General features: G+C 38.7%; 1 protein-coding gene across 1 annotated transcript in view; it reads left to right on the forward strand.

Annotated features, from left to right (window-relative positions):
* Positions 1-3,141: 3,141 nt before the first annotated feature.
* The window catches only part of LOC111667538 (nuclear GTPase SLIP-GC-like), a 15,444-nt gene continuing 6,205 nt past the window's right edge, over positions 3,142-12,380 (forward strand). The window contains exons 1-12 of the mRNA XM_023423272.2: positions 3,142-3,272; positions 4,637-4,718; positions 5,127-5,239; positions 5,447-5,494; positions 5,604-5,633; positions 8,279-8,303; positions 8,467-8,574; positions 8,989-9,082; positions 10,124-10,340; positions 10,465-10,683; positions 11,616-11,816; positions 11,937-12,112. Coding sequence (XP_023279040.1) covers positions 4,652-4,718; positions 5,127-5,239; positions 5,447-5,494; positions 5,604-5,633; positions 8,279-8,303; positions 8,467-8,574; positions 8,989-9,082; positions 10,124-10,340; positions 10,465-10,683; positions 11,616-11,816; positions 11,937-12,112 — 1,298 coding nt within the window. The 5' untranslated portion in view covers positions 3,142-3,272; positions 4,637-4,651. The remainder of the gene's footprint in view (positions 3,273-4,636; positions 4,719-5,126; positions 5,240-5,446; positions 5,495-5,603; positions 5,634-8,278; positions 8,304-8,466; positions 8,575-8,988; positions 9,083-10,123; positions 10,341-10,464; positions 10,684-11,615; positions 11,817-11,936; positions 12,113-12,380) is intronic.

Consider the following 12,380-nt stretch of genomic DNA (forward strand, 5'->3'; position numbering starts at 1 on the left):
CAGACTCATTGTCTGCTTTCCTCACCTTAGAGCAAAATTGCCTCTACGCCTGTCTCTCAAACGACGAAATCCCCCAGACTTCACTGTCAACTGTATTGTACAGGAAGAACTTTCTACCAAAGAAATAGTGCAAAAGTCTGTGGATTGTCCTGAGCAATGACACGTTGTTTCTGGACAGATATCTTGCTGTTAACCAAATTCCATTCACATTTATTTTCCAAAAGACACAAAACCAGTTTTAAAATATGGCAAATACTTCCTTTGATACAAAGCAACTTTTGTTAAAACAAAACAAATAAAACTGTGACGTGAATATGAGTGTGTGATCTCTGGATTCCTACTTTTAGCTTATTCATTAGATACACTTAAAGCTACATATGTTTTTTTAAAGTGGTTGTGTTATAATTGGCAGACGAATGAATCTGTCAGCCCCACCCACTCTGAATGTTATTTTGTAATTATATTTTAGAGAACTCCCACATCAACTTACAGCAGGTATGCAGCTTCACTTCAATGTGTAAACAGGTGTGTTAGGCAGTATTGACTCATGGTGGATATTTATCTCAGAACTGATAAAACACAGCTCCCCTTTGAGCTAGAATGAATTGTGGACAACAATTCATAAAAATCTTGTGGGTTTGTACATTTGTCGACTGAACTTTTAATTCAATGATATTTCAAACAGGCTTTGAAACTGTGGAATACTGGTTATCAGTCCACACTGGAATGTATGATGATTTATGGCAGGAAGCTTTTATTCTTCTTGAGACGCCCGTGTAGGTGTGAGAGGGTGTTGGATGCGATTGCAATGTTTTCTTTTGTGTGAATTCATTGAGTCCATGGTGTCAATCAGGATGAGTTTGCAGTTTCCTTAATGGTGCTTAAGGTTCTTTTCATGTTGCTTTTGTGTGGAAATGGAAACAACATATCAGTTCCAGGTGAGTCTCATGGTTGCAACATGAATGCAGTGTCACTCTTTGGGGTTTGGGGTGGTGAGCATTCCTTTTATTTTATGCTGTTAGTGTACTGCCAGGTATCATGCCTCCTACGTTTCTGCAAGATTATTTTAAAGTCGTTTGGTATTCACATTCTGCTACAAGAGTCCATATCCCAACATGACCTTCCGCTGGCCAATGAGGCTTTGGTTCAGTTTGTCATAAACTTGAAAGAACTTTATGGTGAAGAAAATGCACCACTGCTGTGGAGAAATACATCTGATGTTACTTTTGAAGGAGAACTGTGTTTGCACATGTGACTGTTTGTGCCAGGCTATTGCAATCATTGTGGTGCAGCCGTATGACATCAAACCTGAAGGACTGTTCAGCAACGTAAGTCCTACCAATACATCAAAGACTATCTTTGTAAGAGCTGAAAAGACAGATCGGCTTAAAGCTTTCTTCTTAGAGGATATTAGGAGTAAATGTTTGTATGTGGATGGTTGGCTCGTGCCTCTACCAAACACATATGAGAGATATTAGTCACTGCACAGTTAAAGTACTTGCAGCAGTAAGGCCCCAAATCATTGCTTTCTTGGCATGACACTTGACTTTTTATAGCTACATGACACTTAAAATCATGATTGAGTACAAACAGTAGGTGTGACTTGCCTTGCTGTCAAATTTTTTGAAATATCATCAACAATCCCTCAGGGTCTCCCTCTTCTTTTTCTGTTTGAATCAAGTCTCCCCAGCTGGTCCCTGTTTTGTTTTTCAATGGGTCCAGCGACCAATCAAAAGCCTGATTGAACCATTGTTCAAGTTGATAAAAGCTGCTTTGTAAAATTGCTTGTGGCAGCAGTTACTTAATGTGAACAGATCGCCTCAGTGTCTCTCTGTTACAGTGTTAATTAGTGTGATATGTGTGATATTTAGCTCTGACAGTTGACTCAGTAATGTTTGGTGTAAACATTTTTTTAAAGTTATTTTTTGGCATTTTTGCGGTGCAGTGAGAGAGAGACAGGAAAGTCAGGGAGAGAGAGGGAATGACACGCAGCAGAGGGCTGCAGGTTGGAGTCAAACTCATGGTCACTGTGGTTAGGACTAAACCTATGTGGTATGCGCTCCACCAGGTGAGCCACCGAAGCACCAAAGTACTGAAGCGCCTCCTGGTGTAAAGTAATATTAACTTGTCTGAGGCACTAGTTCAGTGGTTCTGAGATCTGGGTAACAGAGGTTATTAGAATACAATTAAAAGTAGAGTATTGAATACTGCAGAGAAAAAAGAACAATCAGGCTTCATTTGTAAAATTGTTGCACTGCATGTGTGACTCACAGATAACAAATAGAAAAACGCTTTATACCGAGTTTCAGCTCAACTTTGTGGTTTTCCATTCTGCAATGTCCCTGTTTTGATTTACTCCATAATAGCTCTTGTGGTGTAAACACACCAGGCAGCTCTTTACAAGGAACAGGCTGCCTGACTGATGACTCTCAACTCATGGACTTGTGGAGGTCAGCCATACTACAGATAGATGTGCGGCATCTAATATGTCTTAAATGTTAACTGTCTGTTTCACTCTGATTTAATTTATTTTATATTCACTATTTTGATATTTTATTGTATTTCTGTATTTAGTGTGATTTCATTTAATTGCAGAGCTCAGCTGTTTTATTTTGATTTTACTTTGATTTTACTCATTTTGTAAATCTGTTTTGGAAAATGCTGTATAAATTAAATGTGATGTTATGATTTAATATCTGTGATTTTACCTTGTGAGGAGTGGGAGAGTTGTGCAGGCACCACAACCAACCAGTAGGAGTCACCAGTGCAGCAACAATGGTGAAAACCCTCCAGTCGTTTCCTAATGTTTTAAGAGTGGTGGAAAATAACAAAGTACATTTACTCAAGTACAGTACTGAAGAGTAATTTGAGATACTGAGCATTTCCTTTTCATGTTTATTTCAATTCAACTACATTTCAGAGGAGACACATTAAAGTTTGGAGAAAATAAAAAAATATAAAGTTTGTGCAACAGAACTTTTTTTTCTTCTTTTCTCCTCCATTAATCAACTCATGATCTCTCAGATATATCTTGTCTCTGGTCTATCATCACTGTACAACTACTGTAGGAACAGTGTACAAATGTACAACTAATGTATGTATTTATAAGTTTCTGCAATGAATTTACAATGTATTTATACATTGCGGAGCCTGCACTGTGGGCAGGGAGGAGAGTGCACAGGTTACGCAGGTGACTGTATATAAGGAAGGGCTCAGAGTAGATCAAGCACCAGTGGAGACATGTTTGAGTGTTAAAGAGGAACTGACGAAATGTGAGTACACTAACTTCAATGCATTACATTCATAACTATAACGATATATTATGGAGACACTAAATTAAACAGTAGGATAATATGTAGAGGTCGATGGGCAATTTTGTCTCTATTTTGTATTGACAATGTTATCAGTAATATAATATAGATTTAGTTAGTGACACACTGATGAAATTTTGGTGAAATATAAAAAAAGTCATGTGCAAGTCATACTTTTAAATTCAATTTTTTATAGTTTTAATATATTTCGGGATGTACAATCTGAGTATACCTCCAAAGAGCCCCTCTGTTTACCTTTATGACAAAACTGAAAGGTTTAAAAGTGGCAGGAGGTGGTGAGTAACAGGAAGGTACAATAGTTGTGATAAAATTATACAGTTAAACGTCCATCAACCTAACTTTTTTTCTTGAGTTAAATGGCCTGATGAATGATGTCCCTTCTTGTGAACCACATATCACAGTAACAACTAAAAAATGACCTTTGGTTAAGCTTGTCCTTGTTTACTCATTTTCTAAAACTACGACTACTAATAAATCTGCTAAACTAAATATACTGTCAATCTGTTTTTTTTTTTGTTTTGTTTTTTGTATCTGCTGTAAATGTTGCAGTGTCATTTACTTTCACTGCTGGTGTATTATAAAATTATTTACCAAGATTATTCATGATTATCAGTATTTAATCTCTCACTATTATCTACTCTCACCATTTTTTTTACGTGAATATTCTCACAGGAGTGTTTAAATAATACAATTATATCTGAACCATGGATTTGGATATTAATTTGGAAGAATGTTGTATAAGGAATGTGCTTACTTTAAGCAGTATGCAGCTGGTCCAGACAACTGATTATTGTGTCACTGAATCGCACAGTGAAACTAAAAGTTGCTCTTGAACTTTGATGTCACAAATGGCAGTTACACATGTACAGAGGACAGGAAGAGCTGACTTGTTGTGAAATTAATTAAAAGAGAGTTGTTGCTGCTCTGAGGCACCCAAACGAACTGAGCTGTGCTGCAGTTGTGACCCACTTTACAAAGTCAACAACAGGCAACGTTCACAAAACTGAGAAAAGAGAGCAGCTACAATACATTGATGAATGTGCTGTGTTTGCAATTTTGAACTTTGTGTGTGGATTTCCACCCACCTTCTCGCATGCTAAATCCCTGAACCTATGTCCAACATTTGTGGATGTTGTAATAGTGAATCATGATTTAAGATGTGTTGAAAGCTGATTTACAGACATCATCACACACTGATTTTGTTTTCACACGTCAAGATTCAATTAAATGTAATTTATTTTAACTGACTCACAAATATCAAGCATTGATGATTGTTTAAATATTGTCATTTGTTTACCTTTCAGTTTCTGTTCCTGGACATGGATGAGTTTGTCCGTAATAAATTAACAGAATGGGGTCTCAGCATGTTGATAGAGAGATTTGAAGGTAAAGTATTACCATGTTTCTTTGGGGGCACAGATATAATACTGATGTGACCTACCAATACAGAAACATCTAATTTTCTATTAACATTATATAAACATGCTGCAACTTTGTTGTTCAGTAAAATGCTGACATATCCTTCACAGTTTACATCGAGTTTTAGGAGAGATAAATGTTGACAAATTCTTGTAATTCTTGTCTGTGTTCATGGTGTGTACTTGCAATAAAAAAACATGAAGAAGAAGCACTGAAATCAAGCTTGAAAAGTGGAGAATGCTGTTAGCTCTGTGAGGGTGACATGTTCTTAAAGTTAAAACAAAGAGCTGTTCTTGCACCTGTTTCACTCCCTAAATTGAAATTATCACTTATTTTTCCATGACTGAGATTCAACTGAATATTTTTTAATTACAGATGAAGGCATTGACACAGAAAGTCTTTACTGTCTCGGTGATCAGGAAATTGATGCCTTGATCATAAAAGTGGGACCAAAAGCAAAATTCAGGAAGAGACTCAAGTTGTTAAAGGTAATGTTCTGCACTGTAAAGATACTTTACACAGGTCCTGTGTTTAGTGTCATAAATTTAATTTATGTGGAGACATGCTGTTACAGGAGCATGAACTTCTATTAAATGTTCTGATGACACCTACAGATAGACTCATGGCATTTACTAGAAATAAATAAAACATTATTTTACTGTTATGGATTAGCAAATATTTTCTGTTGTCACTAGGCAGAACAAAACCCAACACATCAGGAAACAGTTAATTCTTCTGCTCACGTAAGTTGAATACAGTTTCATACTGTTAGGTGTAATCTAAGACTTTTATTGCAATGATACAGATTTTTTTTTTTATGTTACACTTGCACTTTATGTTCTGTATCAACAGGAGCATGAAGAAGCAGCTGATTCTGCTCAGGTAAGGACGACATTGAATTTCACAGGCATGTAAGCAGTGAATGTTCCTCTACTCTTCATGCATATGCATTTAATAATAATAATAATAATCCATTTTATTTGGCAGCGCCTTTCACAGCACTCAAGGTGACTTTACAGAAGATTAAAAACACAATAAAAATAATAAAAACAACAGACAGTTAAAAATATGCAGATTGAAACAGATGAGTTTAGAGTCTTGATTTGAACTGGGGTAAAGAAACAATGTTACGGATGTCTGGTGGGAGAGAGTTCCAGAGTTGCTGGGGCAACCATGGTGCTGAGGCGGGCGGATGGCATAGAGAGGTGAAGGGAGGAGGAAGACCGGAGGGAACGAGAGGGGGTGGTAATGCGGAGGAGATCAGCCAGATAGGGGGGCGCGAGGTTGTGGATGGCTTTGAATGTATAGAGAAGGATTTTGAACGTGATACGGAATTTGACTGGGAGCCAGTGGAGCTGCTGGAGGACGGGGGTGATGTGGTGAAAGGAGGGGGTTCGGGTGATGATACAGGCTGCAGGGTTTTGGACCAATTGGAGCTTATGGAGGGATTTGTGGGGGACACCGAAGAGGAGTGAATTACAATAATCAATACGCGAGGTGACGAGGGTGTGAACTAGAATGGAAGTCGTGTGAGGGGTGAGAGAGGGGCGGAGACGATTAATGTTGCATAGATGGAAATATGCAGACCAAGTGATGTTGTTAATGTGGGAGTGGAAAGAAGGTGAGCAGTCGAGGATGACACTCTTAACCTGTGAGGAGGGGGACACTGTGGAGCTGTCTATGGTGAGGGAAAAACTGTCAACTTTGGATAGGGAGGATTTGGTGCCGATAATAAGAAGTTCAGTTTTATCACTGTTTAATTTGAGGAAGTTTGCGGTGAACCAGGATTTGATTTCAGAAAGGCAGTGGGTGAGGGAAGAGGGAGGGAGAGTGGAGTTTGGTTTACTGGAAAGATAGAGCTGGGCGTCATCCGTGAAGCAGTGAAAGTGGATACCGTATTTACGGAAGATATTGCCGAGGGGGAGGAGGTATATGATGAAGAGGAGGGGCCCCAGGACGGAGCCCTGGGGCACACCTGAAGTAACGGGGGAGGGCTGTGAAGTAAAGGACTTGAGCTGAATGAACTGAGTGCGGCCAGTGAGGTAAGAGTGGAACCAGAGAAGGGGGGTGTGAGTTATGCCAATGGAGGAAAGTCTACTGAGGAGGATGGGGTATGAAACGGTGTCGAAGGCCGCACTCAGATAGAGGAGGATGAGGATGGAAATCAAACCGGAGTCAGATGCCATGAAGAGATCGTCTATGATCTTTATCAGGGCTGTCTCTGTGCTGTGGCGGGGACAGAAACCGATGAAAATGAAGGTGAGAAATGGGGCGGAGGTTATTGAAGTTATTAGGATCTGAACCAGACTTCTTCAGGATGGGGCTGACGGCTGCAGATTTGAAGAGAGTGGGAACAAATCCAGAGGACAGTGAGGAGTGGATAATAGCTGATATGAGGGGGAGCAGAGAGGGGAGGCAGGATTTGACCAGGACTGTGGGGACGGGATCCAGTTGACATGTAGAAGGCTTGGACTTGGTGATGAGCTCGGATATTACTGAAGGACGAGGGAGTTCAAAGGTGGAAAATGGATGACAAGGCGGAAGAAGTTCAGAGGAGGGGAGGGGTGAGGTTGTGGAGCCAAGATGCTGGTGGATTTTCATGACCTTTTCATTGAAGAACCGGAGGAGAGAATTACAGGTGTCCGTGGAGTAGAAGTGGGGGGGTAAGGAGTCAGGGGGTTGGATGATGCTGTTGAAAACGGAAAAGAGATTCTTCGGGTCGCCTGCATTAGAGCACATAAGTCCAGAGTAGTATTGTGATTTAGCATGAGAGATGGAGTCCTCATAAAGAGATAGCTGAGCAGTATACATGTCTTTGTGGATGGTAAAACCAGATTTCCTGTAGAGTCTTTCAAGCTGTCGATTTTTGGATTTCATGGCACGGAGATCGGGAGTGAACCAGGGAGCAGACCGAGTGAAGAGAACAGAACGAGATTTGACAGGAGCGAGTGAATTGAGAATGTTGGTAAGACCGTTATTGTACAGGGTGACAAGATCATCAGGGGTGAAGGAAGAGTCCGGTGTCAGGGTGGCGATACAGGAGGAGAGGGAGTCCTTGTTAATGACCCTAATGTTACGGAATGAAATGACACGGGGGGGTCTTGGAAATGGAGAGACGGAGGGTGACATTAAATGAGAGGAGGAAATGGTCTGTAATATGGAGTTGATCAGCAGTACAGTTGGAGGGGGTGAGACCAGAGCAGCAAATTAAGGGCAGGGTATGTCCTTTTATGTATGCGGGGAACTCTGAGAACTGCTGGAAGCCAAAACTGTCACTAAAGTGTTCTGAGAAACAAAGTCACCTTTGACTGAAGAATTGTCTCACTGGATCATAGTGTTGTTGACTGAGGAAAAAGGACAGTGAATGTAATCACTTGTTAGGCCTTTTCTGGACTTCCCAGGGTTGTGTGAATTGTAAATACATGTGTTCAGTTCTCTGTTGGAGGACAAAGCCTTTATGAATATAATTTCTTGATCAAATACTGTTTTATGGATCAAATATTTATTTTCATCCTCACGTCTGCCAGTCCACCAGTGACAGAAGGGATAAAGGTGAGATATTGAATGTCTTATTGATTATATTTAGTGTTCATTTGTGTTTTCAAGGCTATAATATTTTGCTTTAATTAAGCAACTATATTGAGAACATGTTTTAATATTGTGAGAGGCACATGAAGCTAACTTTACTCTTTGGCCTCTGTTTTTTATCCAAAAGAAAAAAATCAAAAAGGAAAGAGAAAGTTGGATCTTCAGGGTAAGTCCACCAGATTTCAGTCACCAGCCAGTAAACGACAATGTGACAACAAACTGGCATCATACTCAGGTATTTATATTACTTTCTAAATAAAAGAAACCTACAGCCTACTATAGGGTTAAAACATCTAAAGAAAATGTCCTTGTATGTCAAGTACATGTTTCTGTACCTTGGCCACAGAAAATACTTTCTCACTGGCTGACCAGTGTCTTTTATCACATCAGAACGCCTCAAACAGTCAACAGCATACATGTTACTGATGCGATCAATGTATATTAAATAGCAGGACATCCATAGCAACATTATACATTCTGGATGATGTTTCAAACCCGGGCAACCTTTTTTTGTGTGGCCAGAGTATAAACGTGATGATACACTCTGAGACGCTCCTCCTGTTTTGTTTATCAAGAGACCTCATTGTGCATTAACTGGAAACACTGTTCATGGTTCTTGTTTAATACTTCTTTACTTTTACTCTGACAGAAGAAATAATACTCTCTGATGTGAAAAAAACAATGAACTATGTTCATATGAGACTACAAAACGAAGACAACACAAGGTTCAATGCTTTCCTTAAGTAAGTGTCAAGATTAATTTACTAATACTGTAACCTGTTAGGGAAATCCCTTTTAGGATCTTTCCATTATGATCATGCTCTTACTAGTAATGTTAAAAACATATCTGCACAACAACAGGATATGTCTCTGTAAAAGTTTAAGGGGATGTTTTACATGTTTTGATATAGGAGAATAACATTAAGTCTTAACCCAGGAGAAAGTCACTACACTACACACTAAAGTAAGGGAAGGTTATCTTGACATCTTGACTGAAAGCATTTGCATCCTGGCTGTGTAAGTTACATTTGGTGTACATTTTATCAAAGTTCAAAAAGCCCTGAGGAAGAAACTGCCTAACACTGCACTGCACATCTGTATGAGTATTGTGTCAGCCAGTGACGCAGCTGGTCACCATCATCATTGGACATTGATATTTGGTTGAATATTTGTTTCGTCATAATGCCAACTTCAATTTGACGTAGAATACTGATGACGGCTGACGTTGATATTTTGTTGGTATTATGTTGGGTTGTCAAGTAACTCAAATCCATCATCATCGAAATGCCAATGCCGCCTTGATATATAAGAGACAGCATTCTAGTCATGAGCAAAACCCAACATCCACTAAACGTCTGCTATATGAAGGACAAAAAATGACACAAGTATAAATAAATAAATAAATGCCGAAACAAATAATTAAATGCATAAATAAATGCAAAATAAAAACATTTTGGTAATAAAAAAAGCTATTTATGCAATTTCTGTATATTTGAATTTATTTCTATATTTATTTACTTATGCATTTCTACATGCATTTAATAATTTCTACATTTAGTCATTTATTCCTATGTCAGTATGTTAAGTAAGTGGTTGGTCCTTCCTCAGTCTAAAACCGTATTGGTTATAGCGGTGTGAACGACTGGATGGATCTGCTACTACTACCTTGACTCGTACACAGGAGCTTTGCCTCTCCAGTGTTGCCAAAGTGACCTTGATACTAGACTTAGTTTTTGCTGGGTATTGCAGGTATTTTTACCCATATTTAAACTCTTTTCCAACAGGAATAAAATCTGTGACTTGGAAACAGACAAGAGGGAGCTGGTCGGTGTGTTTGGTAAAACTGGAGCTGGAAAGAGTTCTCTGATAAATGCTGTTATTGGAGTGAGAAATCTTTTGCCCTCTGGAAGTGTCAGTGCATGTACCTCAGTCATGATTAAAGTGGAGGCTAACAAGAACAACTCAAAGTGCGAGGCAGACATTGAGTTCATAACAAAAGAGGTAAAATTAATGAGTTTATTTCTTTTACTTAAAACTACTTGAAAAGTAACAGTGTAGCTGCAAAGATAAAGTTTCTGGTTACATTACATATCACATAACTAAGTTAAACACTTTTGTTTTTTAGGAGTGGAAAGATGAATTGTGGTCTGTGTATCATATTCTTCGGGATGCAGATCAGGAAAAGGAAGATGATGATGATTATCGTGACACTGTTGAAAAGCTATCAGCACTGTATGGAGAAGAATGGCAAAACATACCACCTGAAAACCTCATGGACAACAAATATTTCAGAGAAATTCCTGAATTTCTTATTTCCAAGAGGAAGATTTTGACATGTGAATCAGTAAGATTAAAAATAAATCATATCTATATATCACTTCTTAGAAAGCATTCTTGCCTGTCTGACCCAGTAGATGTTATGAATTCACAATCATCAAGGTCTATAAAACTTGTTTACAGCCTAGATATTTTAAGGAGTAAACAACTTTTGGTTGACTCGATGAATCTGTGCTCAACAACTACAGTTCAATATCAAATTTATCCTTTGAAGGAAAATCATTAACGACACTGGCCACCGATGTCTAGACGACATTGGCATGAATACAGACTCAGGCAAAATTTTTGTTATGTTTTATAAAGTCTCCATGATCCTTTTGTCCCACTTTGGTCACACTTTACTGTTGAATAGGTTGGAAAACTGGATTTAGCTGTCTGGTTCTGGTCCAGGTATTGTAACCAAACCAACCTGATTTCTGCACAGGTCAGCATGACCTGTGGAGTACCACAAGGGTCAGTACTTGCCCCCCCATATATTCCATCTATTCATAGTCCTTTTTTAAAGTAATAACATCAATGTCATACTTCTACTGACAATAGTCATATCTATTGATTTGCTTTTTTTGGGGGGTGTCAGAATTGTCTTTTGCTGAATTACAACCAAACTGAGGTGATTAAGGTGTGGACCTTGACTCTTTCAAAGGTCAGAGGTTTTAGTAGTCATATTGAATGAATCATAGTGTTAGCCTTTTATCATCTGAAAAATATAGCTGAAAAATGTAGCTGTCCAAACAGGATCTTGAAAAGCTGCTTGCTCCATGCATTCAGCTCAAGCAAGTCAAATCATTGCAAGTCTTTTCTTCGTTCTACTCAAAAAGACATGTATGCAACTAAAACTAGTTCAAAATGCAGCCAGCAGAGTTTCATTCAAAATGGAGTGAGGACTTAATTATGTAAACAGACATGCATTTCCTTACGTTATTTTGTTATTTCTTGCAGGCTGAAGAGTTGTCTGCAAAATTTGTGAAATACACGAGAAGTGACTCAAAAGTGGGACAGAGTGGGAAGAGGTGGTACTGGCCACTAGTGAAGTGCGTGACTGTCAGGGTGCCTGATAATGATCTTCTCCAGCATGTCACACTTGTGGATCTTCCTGGAAATGGGGACCGTAACAAGAGCAGAGATAAAATGTGGAAAGAGGTAATTTATTCATATTAGTGAGTATTACAGTCTTATCTGGAAACTGTGACATCATGTTATTACAAAGCACTGATAATTAAATTAATTATTCCTAATTAACTTTTTGTTATAACTCTTCAGATTGTTGGAAGTTGTTCTACTGTGTGGATTGTCACTGACATTAATCGAGCAGCATCAGAGAAAGAACCCTGGGAGATCCTGCAGGACGCAATTAGCCTCATGGGAAATGGTGGCGAGTGTCAGCGCATTCACTTTATTTGCACCAAGTCTGATCTTATTGAAGATTCAGATGATCAGTAAGTAATTTACAAAACCAAAATTAGATAGTTAAATATAACATCCAAATAAAACAGTGATGCATGTTGTTGCCAAGAGCTCAAGCAAAAGCTCTTTGAATCTGTGCCATGCCAGGTTTATAATAACTGTGTGAGATCCAGTCTTGAGAAAAAAGTACGTAGATTTAATTGAATGATGACATCTATATGCATGGCCATCATGATTCCTGCCCCAGTGGCACATACACACAACAAACAGCGCTTAAAATGACAGTCAGATGGTAGGAGT

The sequence above is a fragment of the Seriola lalandi genome, unplaced genomic scaffold, assembly GCF_002814215.2.
Source record: "Seriola lalandi dorsalis isolate HSWRI2012SDOR001 ecotype SW California unplaced genomic scaffold, Sedor1 jcf7180002054690, whole genome shotgun sequence".
NCBI classification, from domain to species: Eukaryota; Metazoa; Chordata; class Actinopteri; order Carangiformes; family Carangidae; genus Seriola; species Seriola lalandi.